General features: G+C 49.5%; 6 protein-coding genes across 6 annotated transcripts; 3 read left to right on the top strand and 3 right to left on the bottom strand.

The window, feature by feature from the left end:
- Positions 1–2: 2 nt before the first annotated feature.
- On the bottom strand, positions 3–4,864 carry mdr1 (ABC multidrug transporter Mdr1). The gene is made up of 3 exons (XM_025587620.1): positions 4,071–4,864; positions 699–4,012; positions 3–639 (listed from the first exon to the last, which is right to left on the bottom strand). Exons 1-3 carry the CDS (start codon positions 4,452–4,454, stop codon positions 282–284), a joined length of 4,056 nt encoding a protein of 1,351 aa, XP_025437397.1. The 5' UTR covers positions 4,455–4,864; the 3' UTR covers positions 3–281.
- A 2,620-nt stretch (positions 4,865–7,484) lies between these two features.
- Positions 7,485–8,583, top strand: BO95DRAFT_447456 (60S ribosomal protein eL39). Its single transcript, XM_025587621.1, has 3 exons — positions 7,485–7,531; positions 7,678–7,778; positions 8,068–8,583. Exons 1-3 carry the CDS (start codon positions 7,526–7,528, stop codon positions 8,114–8,116), a joined length of 156 nt encoding a protein of 51 aa, XP_025437398.1. The 5' UTR covers positions 7,485–7,525; the 3' UTR covers positions 8,117–8,583.
- Positions 8,584–9,235: 652 nt separating this feature from the next.
- On the bottom strand, positions 9,236–9,879 carry skpA (SCF ubiquitin ligase subunit skpA; the record flags this gene model as incomplete). The annotated part of the gene is made up of 3 exons (XM_025583105.1): positions 9,236–9,577; positions 9,646–9,731; positions 9,825–9,879. The coding sequence occupies 3 exons, from the start codon at positions 9,877–9,879 to the stop codon at positions 9,236–9,238; spliced, it is 483 nt and encodes a 160-aa protein (XP_025437399.1).
- Positions 9,880–11,241: 1,362 nt separating this feature from the next.
- On the top strand, positions 11,242–13,429 carry smp3 (glycosylphosphatidylinositol-alpha 1,2 mannosyltransferase smp3). The gene is made up of 4 exons (XM_025581654.1): positions 11,242–11,485; positions 11,615–11,997; positions 12,057–12,184; positions 12,245–13,429. The coding sequence occupies exons 1-4, from the start codon at positions 11,374–11,376 to the stop codon at positions 13,263–13,265; spliced, it is 1,644 nt and encodes a 547-aa protein (XP_025437400.1). The 5' UTR covers positions 11,242–11,373; the 3' UTR covers positions 13,266–13,429.
- A 595-nt stretch (positions 13,430–14,024) lies between these two features.
- On the bottom strand, positions 14,025–16,341 carry BO95DRAFT_447459 (putative UV excision repair protein (RadW)). Its single transcript, XM_025587622.1, has 7 exons — positions 16,047–16,341; positions 15,928–15,975; positions 15,782–15,854; positions 15,584–15,663; positions 15,166–15,519; positions 14,650–15,102; positions 14,025–14,577 (listed from the first exon to the last, which is right to left on the bottom strand). The coding sequence occupies exons 1-7, from the start codon at positions 16,062–16,064 to the stop codon at positions 14,458–14,460; spliced, it is 1,146 nt and encodes a 381-aa protein (XP_025437401.1). The 5' UTR covers positions 16,065–16,341; the 3' UTR covers positions 14,025–14,457.
- Positions 16,342–18,266: 1,925 nt separating this feature from the next.
- BO95DRAFT_282260 (uncharacterized protein) lies at positions 18,267–20,317 on the top strand. The gene has a single exon (XM_025581655.1). The coding sequence runs from the start codon at positions 18,738–18,740 to the stop codon at positions 20,079–20,081; it is 1,344 nt and encodes a 447-aa protein (XP_025437402.1). The 5' UTR covers positions 18,267–18,737; the 3' UTR covers positions 20,082–20,317.
- The last annotated feature ends 157 nt before the right edge of the window (positions 20,318–20,474 follow it).

The following is a 20,474-nucleotide window of genomic DNA, read 5'->3' on the forward strand; positions in this document are numbered from 1 at the left end:
CTGTGCGCACGGCAAGGTGGGGAGGCTGTATTCTAATTCACCTCCAAGAAAAAAAGGTCTCATGTTCTCTATCGAAACCCCGAGAGACCAGCCAACTCCGCAACATGGTAAATGCGAGTCACATTATCCGTTGGGGCACACAATGTCATGCATGTGCCTCAAAATTCATGTCACATGAGAAATAAGAGCGTAAAAAATAAGAAGTGGTGAAGATCTAGAAACAAGTGGTGAAAAGAGACAGGATATTAAACCAGCTGTACAGGATATATAGCGCAATTGAATTAGTGGCCCTTGTCGAGGCTCTGCAAGTTGACCAGCTCGAAGTAGCGACCTTTGGCGCGGATCAGCTCCTGGTGTGTACCGCTCTCCACGATCTTGCCTTGGTCAAATACGTAGATGATGTCGGCTTTCTGGATAGTACTGAGACGGTGTGCGACTGCAATGGTGGTTCGGCCCCGAGCAGCAGCATCGAGTGCTGCTTGCACAACCTTCTCGGATTCCGAGTCAAGGGCAGAGGTGGCTTCGTCGAGAAGCAGAACTCGGGGATCCCGGATCAGGGCCCGTGCGATAGCCACACGTTGCTTTTGACCTCCAGACAACATGCCTCCTTTGCTGCCGACTACCGTATTGAATCCATCTCTGTGAGACGCAGTGTTAGTTAAAGAACTTTGAGAATGGTTTTCAGGACGAGAACTTACGGGAGAGACATGATGAAATCATAAATATTGGCTTCCTTGCAAGCCTTGACCAGCGCCTCCTCGGGCACCTCCTCACCAGTGACGCCTAGGAGAATATTCTCCCTGATGGTGCCTTGATACAAGGTGGGTTCCTGGCTAACAAGCGATAGGAAACTGCGGTAAGAATTGACGTTCAGCTGAGTGATGTCTTTGCCATCAATTAGGACCTTTCCAGCGATGGCATCATAGAACCGTTCAAGAAGCGCAATGGTGGTACTTTTACCACAACCACTTGGGCCAACAAGGGCAACGTATTGTCCGGGCTTGACGGTCAGATTCAGTCCACGCAGGACCGGCTGTTCGGCGCGAGTAGGGTATCTGAAATGAACGTCACGGAATTCGATAGATCCCTCCACAGACTGAAGCTTTTCGCCTTCCTCCGACCAGGTGTCGATCTGCGGCTTCCTGTCAAAAAGTCTGCGGAATTCAGCCGCCGCATTCTTCGCCTTGCCCATGTCTGGAGCGAATGAGAAGACAGTACCCGCAGACTGGGCACCGAACAGAATCTCGGAGAAGCAGACGAAGAAACGAAAGACAGAATACTCGTGGTGCCCCAGGAGCGTACCTCCATACCAGAAACCGAGGGCAACACAGAAAAAAACCAGAGCCTGCGAGGCGGCATATAGAATAGAGGATTTCAGCACCGAAATCAGACTTGTACGGCCCTGCGCCGCTAACTGGCCGTGGTAGATATCCCAAACATCCTTTTCCCGGGTGAGAGAGGCCACGGTGCGAATAGCCGAGGTCGCCTCACAGGCATAGCTTGCAGAGCCTTCATAGGCGCTCTTAGATCTTTGTTGGAACTGCGCGAGCATGTAGAAGCGGTAGAATCCACATCCCAGTAGAACCGGAACGACGGAAATACAGACCAGAGCCAGCTTCCACCCAATGCTGAGAGAGATAATCATAGCCGCACCTAGGGTCGTGCTGGTCATAAGGATTGTACCCAATGTGGCACCACTGACACCCGACAGATGTTTGGTCTCAGTCGACAAAAAGGATGTGAGTGCACCAGTGCTGTTTTCCTCCCTATCAAAGAAAGTAATATCCTGACGCAGCATGGATCTAAAGGCCATGCTTCGAGCTCGCCGAATCAATCTCTCCGAGCACACGGCGAAAGCGGCACCATTGATGGAAAGGTTGATGAACTGCGCGATTCCAACCACAAAGAACATCAAGGCCCAAAAAGCACCATCATGACGAATTTTAGCGGCCTCGCTTGTAGGCAGCGAAAGAGTGCTGATGGCCTTAGCGTACAGAACGGCCTGGGTGGGTTGGCCACCACCGGAAAGTACCGCAAAGACCAATCCGATGAGCATATAGAGAATCTCAGGGCGGTTGAAGGAAGCAATGAATTTGACCAAAGACCAAAGTGAGTATTTCTTAGCGATCTCCGGCTCTCTCTTGGCCAGGATGGCGCTGGAAATTGACTTGTGTGTTCCACTGCGTCCAAGGCCATTACCGGCGAAAATCTTCTCGTCGTCATCAGCTAGAGAACCGGTGCCACTGCTTGCTGACTTAATGCGTTCGATCTCCTCCCTCGCGAAGTCATCCTCGTCCATATCTGCTTCGTCAGTAGCCAGGGCTTCTGCGTCCTTCTCCTCGTTAATGCGCTGTGCTTCCACGAGGCTGTGGTAGGTGCCCTTGCGACCAACGAGTTCGTCATGATTTCCTTGTTCCACAATCTTACCGTTCACCATAACGACGATATTGTGGGCTGACTTGATGGTAGAAAGACGGTGAGCAATGACAATAGTAGTGCGGCCTTCGGCAGCTCTATCCAAGGCTGCCTGAACAACACCTTCAGATTTCGTATCCAGAGCAGATGTGGCTTCGTCGAGCAGAAGAATCTTCGGGTCACTGACTATAGCGCGCGCGATAGCAATGCGTTGCTTCTGTCCTCCGGACAGTAGGAAACCGCGTTGACCCACATTCGTCTCGTAGCCTTCAGGAAGGGCTGTGATGAAGTCGTGAGCGTTGGACATCTTCGCTGCGTTTTCAATCAATTCCCTGATTTTGTCCTCGGATTCGTTTTCATACTTCGTGCCGATAAGGCCGTGTCGAATGTTGTGATAAATCGTCGTACCGAAGAGGACAGGTTCCTGGCTAACCAGCGATATTTGTTGACGCAGCCAACGAAGGTTGAGAGTCGAAATGTCATGGCCATCCAGAAGAACGGAACCTCCCACAGGGAAATAAAATCGCTCGACCAGACCAACAACAGTACTCTTTCCCGAGCCCGATGGGCCAACAAGCGCAGTCGTCTTGCCGGCAGGCATGATCAGGGAGACACCATCCATGACAGTAACTTCCGGACGCGAGGGGTAAATGTGCTTGATGTCGCGGAATTCGATATTGCCTTCGAAGTGTTCGAGCTTCTCGCCCTCCTCGGAGTAGGGATCCAGAGGAGAGGGACGATCGATAGTCCCATAGATCTTGACGGCTGCGGCGAGAGCATTCGTGAAGGCTTGACCATTGGGGGCGACATTTCCTAGACTGAATGACCCGATCAAGATAGCCATAAGAACCGTCAATACTTGTCCCACGTTGACCTCTCCATCCGTGAGGAAACGAGAGCCCATCCAGAAACCAAGGCCGTAGTTGGAAAACATGATACCGAACATGCCACCAATCATGAAGCCGAGAATAACCTGGGTCTTGATACCCCATTTCTCGGCCTCGGCCAAATGAGCCTCGTATTGCTTGGCCAATTTGTCTTGAGTACCGAATGCGGTTGCGTTACGGATTGAGCTGATGACCTCTTCCGCAACAGTTCCGCCGGCACCAGCGCTCTCCAAGGACTTTTTGCTGTACTTGACAATAAAGCGAGAGCCACCTCCCATAGTCATCACAAGCGCAACAATTGTTGAGGTACAGATCAGAGCGAGTTTCCAATATTTGATATAGGCGACAATAAACGCAGTCACGAAGGTGGCAATGGCTGTTAGTGTGAGTCCAACCTTCTCCGAGATACCATCTTGGATCAAGTTCGTGTCGGCTGTGATGCGAGTTGTAACTTCACCGGCTCCTAGTCTATCGAAGTAGCCCATGTTTTGTCTCAAGATAGACTCCAGATAATGTTCGCGGATTTTCTGAGTAATGTGTTCCCCGGTGTAGATGAACCCGACGGTGGAGATATAGACGGTAACAAACTCGGCAATTCCAAGATACACAAAGTAAAGAACATTCTTCGTTAACTGGTGATAGAAGTCGTGGTACGAGAGTTCGTACAGAGCGATTCCTCTGAATGCCGAAGCCAGTGAGCCGAAGAGAATCTAAGAAAGCCCAGGTTAGTTGTAGAACCAACCAGTGACACCCGGCCAAACCACTTACGGTAAATAGAGGCAGAGCAGCACCTGCCACGATAGCGCAAAGCGCACTGACAAGCATGATCAAGATGTCCATGCGCGAGGCATAGCGAAACAGAGCGAAAAATGACACATTCACATCCGGCGAATCCAGCTGCTTCTTCAGAATCTCCTTTTCATGCTCTGGGAGGTGGGCGAAAAGCGCATCTGGATCTTCGGATTTGGCTAGAGCATTAGAACGAGAACCCTTGTCCTTCTCTCCTGCCGGGACCACCGTCGAACTAGAGATGGAAGAACGACCAGCTGACTTGCGATGTTCGGCTGAGGATGCGCTTCCCCGTTCCATCAACTCGATATCAGCGTTCTCGGCCTTGTCCCCAGGAAGGCGCTCATTTTCTGGAAGAGCCATTTTTGCTCCTGATGGAACGTAGAAATGTCGAGTCTCACAGTTGTGATTGTGAGGTCGGAAGATGTGTTGTCGAAAGAAAGAGAGAAACGAGAGGACGAAGCGCACTACTCCATGAGGAAGGTGGCTTTCGGTAGTAGGTAGGTGAGAGACGCTGGGAAGACTTCCAAATTGACCACCCTGTATGTTAAGAAGAATCGAAGGAAGGGTGATATTCTCAAGGTAGGCGAAGGTGTTTCGCAAGCTGGGCGCAAATCTTGTCGCGAGCTATGCTTCCACGCGCGGAGGACCTAGAAAGGGATGGTATGGAATGTACAATGTTGATCCAACCCCAAGGTCGTTCGGAGAGGGGGAAAATGAGATTGTTGATTAATTAAAATTAAAGGTGTAAGATACTGCAAGGTAAAAGGGGGGGGGGGGGAGAGTAGGGGAAGAGGGGGGTTTGTAGAGGGATATATAATTAAGTAGAAGCTAATAATTTGTTAGTTACTAGTACGGAGTACGTCGCCCTGAACAAGACTTGAATCGAAAGACTGGGGATTTAAATCCTGATGCCTCGTTGTCGGCGTCAGCGAGCGCTTGTCCCCGTCATGTGTGGTACGGAAGAGGAAACATCAATTTTAGCCTCCGTTTCTTAGCGTCATCGGAGCCCCGACTTTCCGAGCCTGTTTTATGCATTGCTTGCCTTTTACTCAGTTATGTTAAGCGGCGTATTATCATCTAACAATTTTAATGATTCATGCGTATCGAGCGTATTACTAACTGAGAAAGTATTAGTTATTCCAATTGCATGGCAATTGCATGGAAAGGACAGCATGCAAATAAATGGTCGAGAGTCACTACGGTGAATTACAGTGCATATACATACTGTACCCCTGGACTACATAATCTTTGTTGTACAGAAAGTAGGCAAGGTATGTCGGAATAATAACAGAGATGATCAAGCGACAGGCAAGCCACCACGAGCCACTCGGTCGGAACGGAGAGATGAGCGCTCACTCACACACATGCATGAAGGTAAGAATGAATCTGCAAAATAGTCTCCAGCCACGGTACAAAACTCACTTGCGTATTGAAGGCACCCATGAAGACCACGTACAACAAAAGAAGCCTAACAGATCAGACTCCCTTGAGACATGACCTACTATCAGTCGCGACTCGGGAGCATAATAGAGTATTATTGGTCCACTCTCTGCTCGGTTCTAGAACACCTATCAAGACGGTATCGCCTATCAATGAAAATTAGAGAGCCTGGAGCTGGAGGTCTTCTGCGGGCACTTTATTAGGCCTAGCTCAGGTATATTATACTAGACGGGCAATCGATGCGTGCTAATGGCGAGGGAGAAATCGAGAAAGAACCAGTGCGACGTCCAAGTATCGGTGCCTAAAGAGAGCTTTAGCGCGGGCAACAAAACCACTACCTCAGGGCGGGGTCTGGCTCGGGTCAAAAGACCCGCTTCGCTCATGGACTGGACAGGTACGTACGTACTGTATTCGGCTACCAAACGAATACGCCGGCGTACAGTTTTGATCTCAAAGAGTGCGTGCCAGCATATCATAAGTATGAACCTCGTATTTCCAGTAGAAAATCTTCGATTTGATTGGTGTGATGCAAGGCATCCGTTTCAGGTTCGATCGGGGTCGGGGCTTATAACCTCCGGTCTCCTCGATGACAAAACCAACCAACTGAACTTCGGGCTTGAAATCGATTCCGTTCCATGGATGGTATCTACTAGTCAAGGTAGGAACTTACTACGTATCGTTGGAGGTACCCTGTAGTCTTAAGTCCTCTTCACTCTACGTACTCTGTACTCTGTAAAGACTTGTAAATATAGTTAGGCTAGTAAACGCCGCTTATCCCCGTACCTTCAACCAGCCATCGGGCGCTAAATTACCGAGTAGCTTCCTCATGCTGCTTGTGACTTGGTCTGCAGTACGGATCAATGTTCATGGGAGGTCCGTGGTTAACAATGGAAAAGACATGCAGTATAAATCGAGTAACTAATCATGGACATGCACAGAAAAACCATTGACACTGTTATGTTATGAGACGAAAGACCAGTGAGTCACTTCCCCGGACACGATGATGGTTGCTGATGTTATTGCATAAAACAGCGGAAGGAGCTTGATCCGACCTACGGAATACTATAAATGGACCCCGATCCTGTTGGGAGCCTCGATAACTGGAAGTAGGGAACGGAATTCCGACCGTTGCTTACTGCCCATAATATTATCGTCTGGTTTCGCCTGTTGTCTCAGACTAGGGGCACTCGAGAGTTCGATGGCTCTTTGATAGGTGTTTAGTGTGGCGGCGACGACGGCTTGGTCCTCTCGATGTGTTAAAACCTACTTACTCCTTATGGTGTGAAAAGTTATAGAATGGCTTGGCTTTTTGTGTGAGTCATCGAGTATTGGATGAATCTGGTACTCAATAATTCATCAAGGTTGACCTGATGACCCTCAGCCAAGTGACGGTATGATGACTCAATGCTGTACCCAAGTCAACTATACGCTAGGTGCAGATAGCGCAAAGGAAATGATGAGCAGAGAACCAAATACGGTGAGAGTATGTGCATGGAAACAGACAATAAGGACAAAGCAGTATTGATCGTGTTGAACTTGCTATGGCCCCGCCATGGTAGTTTACCTGTCTGATCGGATATTTGGCGGTCAGCAAAGGCCATGCGGATATACCCTCCGGGCAGATCCCGCCGGGCTACTATCAAGTGACTTGTGATAAGTCTCGACCATCGGCGCAAGATATAGAAACTTGCTCTTCAATCAGATAAAAGAGGGAACACATCGAGATAAGAGATTAATGTAGCAAAGTGCCGAATTAAAACAACTGAATTGCGCTAGCAACCAAGGCCATATCAATAACATGGTTAATATACATCAGTTGAGGGAACAGATATGCCGGTTGCCTCAGGCATAGATCACATGACCTACCGAAGCGAAACGCTAAGCCCTGCCCGCACAAAAAAACTACCACTACGAACGGCGATTGAAGACGGTCGACAACCTCACTACCGCCAGTCCATACCCTCAGCTCGCCGTCGCGACAAGCCTTCAAGATGCCGGTTAGCAGCCCCTATATGATATGAACGGATGTTGCTATGGGATATTTTTCACGTCCTGCCATTCTGGCCAGACGGATATCACATGGAAACCGCTAGGATGAGGATCAAGGAGGCAGGCTAACGCTTTTATCTTTTCTTCAATATAGAGCCACAAGAGTTTCCGCACCAAGCAGAAGCTTGCCAAAGCTCAGAGACAGAACCGTCCTATCCCCCAGTGGATTCGTCTCCGCACTGGTAACACCATCAGGTAAATAAGAACTCTTGATTTCACCACCATTCGATTCCCGTGTGACGCTGCGACCCCCCGATGGCCTTGGATCGCCTGGCAAAATGAGAGAAGACGGAAGAACTACGAAGGAAAGGATTGGGAATTAACACTGGATGAGCAACCACCACGACTATTTTCTACTTGCCAGGATTCGACGATACTCTGCCCTAGGGGGGTTGGAATTCTTTTCCAAGATGCACACACGGGTGATCAGATGATACTCAGGAATAGGTCGGATGGCTGACCTCGCTTCCTCTTATCTTTCCAGATACAACGCCAAGCGGAGGCACTGGCGCAAGACCCGTCTCGGTATCTAAATTCGATCAAGCCAACCAACCGACTTCTTCGATTTCGCCCGAGATGTCTTTTCTTTATCCCTGGGAATGTTTCGTTCAGTTGTGATACCGCCAACTCTTGTGTGCCTCTCTTGCTCGCGATGATTGAATCTGCATCATCCTGAACTTGTCGACACGCTGCTTTCTGATCCACACCCTTCACCTTCTCTCCTTCGGTTTTTGCTCCTGTTTCCCGGCAAGCATTTTTATGTGGCAAGCGAATAATCGTTTCTGAACGTCGAACGATATCCGGGACAGGTCTGGTTGAGGTGCAAGCAGTCGTTTTTGGACTGGTTCTGTGATACGGTTATGAATCATGCAATTTAATTACACGAGCTGAGAAAAACAAAAATCGAAAACTTATGAAGGATAACGAGCACTGAACGAAGGTTTTTTTTCCTTCTGGGGACTCTACTCTTCGCTCCCACTTGAACGCGGGCTATCTGGAGCGATAAATCTACCCAAAAAGAGAGTCTCTTCGCCTGTCTTTGCCGAGGTAGCTTTTGTTTCAAGTCATGGATTGACCTTGTAGGAAGTCATATATCGCTGCTAGTATGGTCACTCAAAATTCTGGCTCCGTATATCTTCAAAATCACGAGCATACAATCATACCCCTACAGACGCGACCCTGCGGTCTTGATAAAGTAAAATATGTTCCTAGACCCGGAGTATCTTCAGCATCGTTTAGGCCAATCTCATACAGTAGAGCTAACTCATCTGAAATGGGTGTCAAGGACACAACATCGTAACAAAGTTTGTATTTCAGCTACTTATCGATTAAGCTATATCCCACTGTTGCCCCTAGACAATGGTCCAGGGCCAGTAGGACAAAAAGAAACAAAAAGAACCATGCGCTGACATGAAAAAGCGAGAACCGAACGCCGGGAACTGCAGCAACTGGAGACCATATGAGGTGTATCAAGCGAAACCATTGTTGAGGACTGCCTATCTTCACAGAGACCACATTTTCCATAGCGAGCCTGCGATCCTTGGAAGATATGGCAGTGCCGCTGACCAGTGACACCAATTTAGCGACTGCAAAGCAACCGATTAGCATACGTCTCTCCTGTTGTTTACGGCACCCGGTAGGAGTTCATGCACTTACTCTTCAGCCCACTCATTCTCCCGGCGGATCTGATCCTCCTCCTCAGGAGTGAAATCGTTCTGAATGTTGAATGTCTTGCGGATTTCTTCGGGGGACTTGCCCTTGATCATGTTGGCGACGGTCTTGCAGCCAACATCCAGCAGGCCCTTGATATCGAGGTAGTTCGCGGCCAAGATAATCTCAAACAGCATCTCTTGATCGACCTGCATGAACTTCTGGTCCCACTCATCGATGTCGGTGGTCTTACGACGAGAGTCATCGTCGTCACCGGTGCTGGGGGGGTCGCCCTTGTGGTGCTCGCACCACTCAATGACCTTCCTCAGGACAGCTTCATTGACCTACGGAGCCGAAGGTTTGTTTAATGAATGGTGAGGACAAGTGGAAAAGGGTGGTAGGAATAACATACGTTAGGGATAGGGATAGCTTCCGTAGTATCACCAAGATCCTCGAGCAAATTCTTGATCAGAACAGAGCGTTGAGCGACATCGCGGTCTAAAGAAGCAGCATAAGTTAGACTTCAGATTCAGCGGTAAAGTGTCAAGGTGACAGGGACGTGTGGGGGGGGGGGGGGGGGTGTGTACTAACCGATAGTAATCACAACCCCATCGCTGCTCTGGAATCTGAGCGTTGTTGCAGACATCTTGAAAATGGGAGGGAGGGTACTGGCGGGCCTAGAATGAATAGGTAGATGTTAGGGACATGTTACTCGACAAGCGCAAGAATATAAACCTGCCCAGAGGGGTACTCAAGTGGGGGTTCGTTGCTGCTTACAGTCAAGAATTGTTTTTGAGATGAGCGTGAGTCTCAGATGGAAGCTGGAGGGATTCGAAGGTATAAATAGATGAGAGAGGAGTGGCTTTGTGGTGAGTGAAGGCAGGAAATGTTGAAATTTAGTGTGTCGAAGTGAGTAGGTGTGTAGGAGGAGAAGCCCGAACTGGAGATCAAAGGGACCGGACGTTGTGAAAGAGCAGATGGCTGAGGCTGATGACTGGTCCTAGTTCGAGGGGGCGGGAAATCTCCGTCATCATTCGCTGCTGTGACGCCCCACTTGCGCGGTTGCAGCCTGTGGCTGCCTGGTTAATGCCTTGATTATGCTATCGTCTTTATGCCTTTATGCCTTTGTGCCTTTGTGCCTTAGTGTCTTTGTGCCTTTGTGCCTTAGTACCTGAGCATCTTAGTGCCTTGATGCCTGGTCATCTGGGTGTCTGGTTGAGGCTGTGCTATCCGAAATACAACAAATTGAACAGACTTTCACAGAAGAACACCTTCAAAATCGACAAGCGAGTTCCCCAATGCATTGTACCTTGTTCTTTTATCGAGGGTGTGTCGTAGCATACACCACTCGTACACTTAGACCTCGTCTTCAATGGCTCGTTCTTTATTTCAATCTCAGTGGCATCTGTTCCATTCAACGACTCTGGTGTTAGTGAGAATCCTTCCACAGAGTACAGTACAGTAAATAAAATACAGTACTGTACATGCTCAGCCGATTAGCATCTCAAAAGGACCAGAGCACAACAGTACATACGACTCAGTCCCTACCCAGTCATTGAATTCTTTGCCGTATCCGAACAAGATTGATCAGACTGGACCAGATGCATACTGAGGGTGTCTCAGAACAATCTTATCTATGTCGCAACAGGTCTAAGTCAATGCGCCCACTACAGGGGACAATCAACCAGGATATTGTATACATCTCGAGATGATGGCTGCTGTCTCCCTCTCCGAAGCGAGAGTTCAGCTAGCTACCAAGCTCTCTCGTTTGCCCCACTTCCAGCATTGTTGCTCCAGCGCAGGGGGGGGCTCCTTTCACCCCCAAAACGAAGAGGGGGAAAAAAAAAGGACGTCGATAGCGCTGAGGTGCCATTAGTCCTCGTCGCTCAATGATATCACCCAACAACGCGTCGCCGGTTATCCGTCCGCCAAACTGACCGGAATCTTATTATCCTCCTCCCTCTGTCTCCCTTCCTTCCTTCGTTTGGCGCTTATGCCTGAGACCGTCGTTCCTTAATCTTCCTTAAATCTGTTCTTCAGTCCTTCTTCAGGTACCTGAACCCCCCGTAGGCATGTACCATACTCTCCACCGGACTTGACCTTCGTCACCTTCTACATCGCCCGCACATCTTACAGAGTCATGTGGTGGCGGCGAACATATTTGTTGCTGTTGGTAATCCGGGTATATTTTGCGCTGTCACCAAGCTATCTACACCCCGATGAAAACTTCCAAGGTCCTGAGGTCTTTGCAGGTAAGTTTCCAGCATAATAGCAGTCTGATCCGCGACTCTTTCCGGCTCCCCACCGCTCGCCAATGCCGTACATCTGATATGACTTTCATCTATTCCTTCGGCCGCATACACTTACTAGTCACTTCATAGGTCGGATTCTCTCCTATCCGTCTCAACTCCCTTGGGAATTCACTGCCGATAAGCCGATCCGTAGCGTCTTCCCACTATGGCCGATCTACGAGGTGCCAATGAACTTTTTGAAATGGTTCTATACGGAAACTGGGGCCCAAAATCCTCCTCCACAGCTAGTCTACTTTGTGCTGCGCGGGGTCATGTTTCTACTTAGCTTTGTCTTAGAAGACTGGGCGGTATATGAGCTGGTTCCCTTGCCGCGCCATCGCCGCGCGACGGTGGTGCTGGTGGCATCTTCGTATGTCACCTGGACATATCAGACGCACACCTTCTCAAACTCACTCGAGACCCTCTTGGTGACCTGGAGCTTAGTTTTGATTCGTCGCATTGCTGAAAATAAGGTAGGCACATTCATTTGAGCTGAAATGATAGAAAAACCCGTGGCTAAGCTTGTTGACAGCGACATCCTCCACTTTTTTCTTGCGCTGTGTTGTCGTTGATCGCAGTCATAGGTGTATTCAACAGAATCACCTTTCCTGCCTTTGTGCTCGTTCCAGGACTCCAACTGCTCCCTCACCTTTGGCATAGGTAAGTTCTTAAACCGCACACTTTAACTTGTATGTTCACAGTGTTGACCTTCAATGATAGGCCTTCATCTTTCCTTTCGATCGTTGGATTTGGCCTGGGCTTTTTCTGCCTTGCCGTCTTGGTTGATACGAAGTTCTACAGCTCACCTGCGACTTTCTGGGATGCCCTTCACAGTCCTGTAATTACTCCGATCAACAATCTGCTTTATAACTCCGACAAGTCGAATCTGGCGCTTCATGGACTCCACCCTCGATACCACCACTTCCTGGTGAATTTACCACAACTACTAGGCCCGGCATATTTAGCCATGATCTTGTCATTATTCAACTTCTCAGCCGTTCCATCTTGGCTTAGGGATATGCGCGCAGTCTCGGCCATCTCGGCAACTGTCATGCTTTCAATATTCCCTCACCAAGAACCCAGATTCCTGCTTCCTTGTGTCCCCCTTCTCCTCAGTTGTTTGCGCATACGCAACACCCGGAATTCCCGGTGGTTTCTAGTCGCCTGGGCCACCTTCAATGCTATCCTAGGGTTCCTCATGGGAGTATACCATCAAGGAGGAGTTGTGCCTGCACAGCTGGCGATGCCGTCTATCATTTCAGAAAGCGTACGTGGGTCAGACCTTGGCTCGCTCAATCCTCGGCTCGAAACAGATGCCACCGTGCTCTGGTGGAAAACGTATTCTCCCCCACTTTGGCTTCTGGGAAATGACACCACCCTTCCAGTAGATATCCGAACTCGAGACTTGATGGGAATGCCAGGATCAGAAGTGGTTGAAGAACTCGACAAATTGGTACCTTCATGTCACGAGAAGGAGCAAGCTGAAAGCCAAGGCGTGTCTTCACCCTTGGTGTTCGTGGTTGCCCCCAAGTCTGCTACATTCTTGGACCAATATGTTGCTCCTTTGGCCTCGTCGTCCGACCCGTCGGATCTTGAGCTGCATGAGCTGTGGCACTGGAGCAATCACCTCAATTTAGATGATCTCAACTTTGGTGACGACGGCATCCTGCCGACACTCAAACGAGTGACTGGGAGAAGAGGACTGGCTGTGTGGGGAGCACGGAGAGTTGGATGTGCTTGACTTAAGTCCTAGCCACATCAGCTCACACCGATCACCTGGTGCTGGAAGCGATAGTTTTCACGGGTTTGACATCGGCTTACCTCATCGAATCTAAGTTCACTAACTTAACCATTCTTGCCCTTTGATATTCTCATTGCCTTGCTTTTCTTTATATCTTCACATGCCAACCTCATAGTGGGCTGTCTCTTCGATCTTCACTATCTTCTTGTCTATTCATCTCATTTGCCTCTATTTCACTACCTTCACCACATACACTGTCTGGGTTATGGAACATGTGAGGTAAACAACTTGCGATACAATATACCCTTCTTTCCCCCTTCCACAAATCATGCATATATACCCGGCCTATCTGCTTTCATTTCAGTCCTCTATCCGCCGGCGGCTCCTACAAAATTCCATCATTCACAATCTAGTCCCTTGCAGTCAATCTAGCAAAATACGTTGTTGGCTCGAGCTTAAGTCGCAATGCTTGACAGCTCAGAAAGTGTCTCGTCCATTTTCTGTATACTCGCTGTGTGAATCATCTTACCCACCGTGCCCTCAGCTCGTGGAGTCACACGGGCAGTACCGAAAGGGAGTTGGTGCCCCCCCATCGAGTCACGCTCGCATCGCCCTCCTTTCCAGCGTCTAGACTTCGAAATCGATCCAGACCTGCCCATCTCGAAAAGCTATCGACAGCCTGACGTAGATTAACCATGTCCAACCCTAATCATATACTGTAGAAACAAGTTTTCATGATTCCAGGACAAAAGTCCCATGCTTCTGAATTTTCCGCTTGGGTACTGAGTACACGACCAGGACTTGCACGGATTATCTAAGTGGACCAATGAAGAGTAGAGAAGACGTATAAGCTTGAGTACGAGCTCCTAAATAAAACTTATTAGGCAACGGAAGAATATAAAGACATGCCCAGTACAGGCAGAGAAGAAAGAAGAGATGCAAAGAGGAATAAGATGTTACGAGGCATCCGCCGGCTAGGAGGCTTGCACGGGACGGTACGAGCTCCCAGGCAGACTTGGGTTTGACCGCGATCTATTCTACATAGTCGCCCTGGTGGATAATTATTGCGAGAGTATAATAAGAGGGACACATCACGACGTTCATTATCAGAGAAGATGAGAGATCAATAGGGAAGAGCAGCATCCATTGGTAGGATGTTCAGCTAGATCGAAACATAAGAATAGGTGTGGAATCATAGATCATCAGGGTCGTCCGGGTTCTCGAACAAATAATTAGCAGCGAGCTCTTCGTTCTTGTCGCAAGCGAAGTAGGCCTGGATGACGAGATCCCGAGAAAATCCAAGTCGGCAGAGCTGGTAATGAAGTTAGCAGCATCCCTAGACTTTCAATTTGTTCCTCATCAAAGAACATGAGAGGATACATACGCGTTCAATGGCGTCCCGTTCTTCTTCTGTGACGTGGATCTGATGCGTGCCGGGGGGGAGAGCCGCGTCGTCCTCCTCGCTCAACAATTGGAGAAACTGCTCCTCGTTCTGACCAATGAGCTGCGCAATTTGAGGATTGCCAGTAGCAACTTGTTGCAGGATAGGCTCGAGCATCTGCGGTTGTTGCTGGACTAGCTGACGGAGTTGCTGGAAGTGAGGGTTATTCCGGAGGAAATCGAGGCTGGGAAGGCCTTCGCCAGACCCAGCTCCCGGGCGGGCACCTCGAGTGCCGCCTTCCTGACCTCCAGCCTGAGCGGCAGCTTCGAACAGGTTAACATGTTCGTCATCAACCGGAGCCGGGGCACTTTCTTCTGTAGGAGACGCGGACGTTTGGGGTGCGCTTGCGGCGGCGGCTTGCTGCTGTTGCTCCTCCTGGATGTTATCCGGGATGCCCTGAAGACCTGTCAGCGGATTGTGGAGAAAGCCAGATGGCTCCGGATCCACCTCAAGACTCACGTTCAGGAGGTACTCAATGGCGCGGTCAGGGTTGAAGAAGGCAGCCCTCATTGCACGGTTGATATCGCTTCTTGGGAATCCCATGCTTTCCATCTGAGCGACCACTGCCTCGCTTTGGGCACCACGCAGCAGAGCCGAGGGGTCATTGAAGGCGGGACCGGCGGGCTGAGAAGTTCCCGAGGCGGCCGGAGAAGGAGTTGCGGGAGCTGCCGGTGAAGCAGTGGATGCCGATGGGGCAGGGGCAGCAGGGGCAGCAGGGGCAGCGGGGGCAGCGGGGGCAGCGGGCGTCGAAGCAGCTACTCTTGCAGGGGTGGAGGGGACTTGTGTAGAAGCGCCGGAGGCAGAAGGCTTGGGCTAAGTGAAGCGCCAAGATTAGCTTGATAGGAGGATAGAGATTGCCATATACAATAAGCCATACCTTGGACACCATGCACACTATAAAACCTTTCTCCTCGATGCTGTACGACTCGATGGTCTTATCATCTTGAAGGATCTTTCCTGTTGTGGCAAAATCTGTCAGCTACACTTGTCGAGCGTGTCGTCAAAGGATCGGAGCACGAAGCCCTCGTTCCCAGTAACAATTTCTGCCAAGCATCGTAGGACACTAATGACTGACCTGAATAAATGAGCTTCAACTGGGCAACTTCCCATCCTTTCTCCTGAGAGATTTTCCCCTTTACTTCTCCGACCTAGAAGAAACAGCGGTTTAGCCCCGCAACGACCTTAACCAGCTTCCATGATTTCAAGCAGGGAACTACCTACGGTCTCCGAGGGTTCTGCATCGATTACAAACTTTTGTTGTTTGAGGTCCTGAAGAAGAGATACAGGTCAGATTGAAAGAAGGGCGAGAATGGTGGAGCAAAGGACAAGTAGGTACATACCTTGAACGTGAGCTTCATCTTGCGCCACCGAATGTTGAGAGATGGCTCGACAACGTGGGCGGAGGGGTTATGAGAGAAGACACTTGAAGGACGGGAGGGGGTGTAGTGGGGAGGGGCGACAGAGGGTTGCAGGGCTGTAGAGCCTGATGATAAATTGATCAAGAACGGTACTGAGTGTTAAGGATCTTTAGTAGGGAAGTAGATGAAGCAGAGGATGAAAGACCTGCGAAAGAAGCAAGGAAGAAGAAGAAATAGATGAGGATGAGGATGAGAATGGTTGATGACGAAGACGGATCATGAATGGCACCGAAAGAGGGAGAAGGAAGCCCAGAAGGTGGAGGGAGCTGGGAATCGGAGGCGGTCAGCACTCGCCGGTACCACCGCCACACTTTTTTCCCCTCATCCGCCAACTTGGAACCTCAGCCACACTTCCCTTTTCTGCTCACGAGTGTGTACCAGCAAGAGCTGAGTACGGTAACGTGACGAGTTTATTCTCGATCTTACTGGTGTACTGTATGTAATTCGAGTATGCGAAGTCCATCCATACGGTAGAGTCCTCTACTAGTACTCCGTACAGTGTACGGAGATATATTTCTCGATTCTCGCTCACCAAACGGCTCTTTACCCGACTAGAACTACATATGTATATTCTCATTCTCCTCAATAAGCTATTTCTACCTCTACACGAGGACGAAGAAAGAAAAAGAGAGAGAAAAAAAATACATATCAAAATAAATACATAAACAACACAATAGATAAATTGGGCTTGCCTATCCCAAGCGAGACTTTCTCCCATAATCTCATAACTGCCTTGAGACAAGGGACCTACGTTACCTTCATTCAAGCCAAATGAATAAATCTTCTTTCTTCCAAATGTATCAGACCAACCCTTCCATCAACCAACCAAGCTGCTAGCCGGCACGCCCCGTCCCGATCACACCTGCAGCTGAACACAATAGTGTTCCTTGTTGTTCACCCGGTGTTTCGTCTATCCTCCGTACACTCACTTTCATTGAGACTAGTAGCGTTGTCCCGTGGCGAGGATGGCAGCCCCACAGATCTATCGCATGGATGTATCACAACACGGCTGCAGTTGCCAGGAAGAAAGAGAAGAAAAAGAAGAAGAGGAAAGGGGAAAAAAATGGACAACTCAAAAATGATATACGAGAAGCCAACTCATTCCATTGCACCCCCAACGCTCATTCAAGTTCATAATTCATCTCTTGCCTGGAGAAATCGCTTAACGTTACCACTAAACTCTCTGCTCCAGGTACCTCGATTTTCATGCACCAATGCCATAACGACAAATGCATTCATGGATGAATCGCACCACCACCCATTTGGTTTTTTTTCGCTCGCCAAAAAGTGGGTGATATGTCGTATCTCTAGTTTGCAGCACCTGCGCTAATATTGCGCCCCTCCGTATCCCTTCCTGGAGCCCAGATGGTCGATCCTTCCATTAAAGCCTTTCCCGGAACTCTGGATATCATCCCGGCCGCCTTGTACAGGACGCCACTGAATCTTGACAAATCCATTCTAGACCTGTTCCACGCGGCTAAGGTACCTCTAGGATGCACTCATCCACTGCTGTCTCTAGTCAGTTCTGCGGCTGTAGCTACTGGCCAGCCATGATTGGGACATCTGGGAGGAAGGTATCCACGCATGTCAGATTGAGAACCAACCTCTATCGTCATGAACATGCCATCTCGGCCTCTAGGACCCAAACGATTGATCTCAGCATTGCATGACTGTATCAGATGTTGGATGAAGAACTCTTCATAGGAGCATGCCCGACTTTCCGGGTTCTCTCTGGTTTTTGGCCCCTCTTCGCTGCTTCTATGCCCGAGCTGAAAGAAAGGGCTTCAGAGACGAAGGCATGACAGCTGGCGAGACTTGCCCTCCACCCTAACTCAGATCGGGATCACAGTTGAACCAGTGAAGTTGGCATCTAACTCTTCGACATCATCGCTGCCAGCCCCTAGTCTGACTGACTAGTGGTAGTACCTATGATCGAGACCATTCGGTATGAACGTCGACCATTATCCGATGTAGTCCTCCTTCTGCAACCCCCCCCCCTGCCCCGCTGATCCCTAGACGTTGCATACGTGACTCTTCTTCGAAAAGTCCATGCATCTGGACTCAATTATCCTCGGGGTTCGACTTTTTCCCAAAGTCTTCCTTCTTCAGTTAATTAATTGACTTGCGATCATTCCCGGTTGCTGGGTATTTCCTCCGGTTCGACCCTTGTCTGTCACACCTTGTCCCTCGTTTATCATTTATCGAGTTCATATTGTTATTATTGTTATTATTATTATCATCGTCATTGCCAACTAGTCACGCCCACGATTTCATCCACCTCATTCCTTTTCATATCCAACATTCACCATCTTCTTCTCTCTTGGTTGTTTCCTGTGTCTTGGAAGTACCCGTCGTCTTTCTCTGATCATCGGCCAAATCTACACAGCCTAGAACGACACCATAGTGGCTTTCAGTATCATGAGAGAAGACTTGAGCGGGTTATGATCTATTGAGTTGCGACCAATAACTACCCCTTTCTGTTCCCAGCAATTGTTCAGGTGGCCTTGCTACCTCCTTCGGGCTAAAGCCTTGATCGTGTGGAAATAATCACACACGCACACACGCGCACCTTCAGTCTCGATCTTCTGTCCGTGCAGACCTCATTTCGATCTCATGTTGCTGAGCATCTTCAGGACTTCTCTGGCCCATATATTGGGAGGCTTCACCCTTTTGTCAACATTCATCACCACTGTCTTGGATGGTATCTGTTACAGTGTCTCCAAATCTCTATCATCGCACATTGCCTCGGTCGAATCGGCTATTGTGAGCTTGAGTGCAATCGACTGTGCAGTGATTATCGTATTGTTATTTCTTTGGGTCAAAGATGTCAGAGCAGAGGTGAGGGCGCAGTGGAGGGGTCACCGGGCTATTCTCTACGTTCTGATCGCCGTCTACCTCTCCATTGCCACCGGTATCACGGCAGGAGGAATCGCCTGGAGTGCAGTTCAGTCCATGACAGGGAAGACGACTCTGACCCACAAGCACCAGACCCTCATGCTAGCCCGCTGTATCATCTGGGCCATCTCCATTTTGAGCCAAGGAATCCTGGGTGGCTATCTCCTAACCTCGCTGACAAAACGTGATGGTGGTGGTCGATGGTCAAGTTCTCTTTCTCAGGAGCTTGAGATTATTCCCGACCAAGCCAGTGTTGGTGACAAGGACGACGTGGTGAAATCTCCGTCCATTATCCTTGAGTCTCCACGGCCTTCCACTGATGTGAAAAGAAGCTGCGACATTGTGCCGGAGCTTCAGCCTTCTGCTTCCCGTACAGAGTCTCAGAATTCTAATCGTTATTCCGGTCGGACGCTGTACCAACAGGACTCCAAGCAGAGCTCTTTCGACTTGCAGCGAACTCATATGGCGGGTACTGAAACTACAGTGACTCGTTCCCAAACAGACGACCCGGCTGATAACCCGACTGTCAACCCTTCTAGCATGGAAGAACGGAGTGAGCCCCTTAAGATTCGACGAAGCTACTCCGGGGCCAAACGATCTTTCGAAGGGTTGATCTGTCAGTCTTCGTCAACTCGATCGTCCCCTGCCACATCTTCCACGCATCTAGCGGCTCCTGGTCGACCTATTCCTCCGAAGCTGAAGCTCACCGACGAAAGCTTTATCCATCCATTGTTCCGGTCGGATAGTGCATCGCCTCCCCCAACTCCGATGCCAGGTACCACTGTAATCGCCTCACCGGCCGCTGGGCAGACCATCTCCGTGCAGGCCCTGAATCGAGTGAGATCGACCCGGTCTCTCCGGTCCCACGTACCCCGAAGCCGATCACCCTTATTTGAGCAAGTGGAGCAGCCGCCTGCCGGGCTGGAGCGGAAGTCTGAGTCTTTGGAACGCAGTGGTCGGGATTCTCCCATGCCCAGCTTCATCATGGCAGCAGATGTGCGAAGCAGCATCACCCGGTACGAGAAGAAATATGACTTGAATGAATCCCCTGACGAGAGCTAGTCAGACGAGCTCCTGAAGGCCACAAGGAATTGGGATCTGGGTCTAGATGCCTCTCACTTGTTGTTATCCTTGTTCTCCTTTGTTAGATATCCTAAATATAGCGTTCGGTGTACTTAGCAGTCCATATATATATATATATATATATACATAGTGCATGAGATGCAGCATGAGGTCTTTGAATCAGAGTCCGATGATCAATGAAGCAAAGGCTCGGAGCAGGCAAAGAAGAAGGTAAAGTAGCGACCGGTAGAAGGATAGCGACATCAGATTTCAGGGCACGGTTCCAGGAGCCGCATGATAAGAATGAGTGATTCGAGTGGTAGTAGCAGTGTTCATATTCATATAGAGACTCGGGAGGTGAAGACAGATGTCAATTAGACTTCTTTGGGACTA

Source organism: Aspergillus brunneoviolaceus (assembly GCF_003184695.1).
Source record: "Aspergillus brunneoviolaceus CBS 621.78 unplaced genomic scaffold BO95scaffold_89, whole genome shotgun sequence".
In the NCBI taxonomy this organism is placed as follows: Eukaryota; Fungi; Ascomycota; class Eurotiomycetes; order Eurotiales; family Aspergillaceae; genus Aspergillus; species Aspergillus brunneoviolaceus.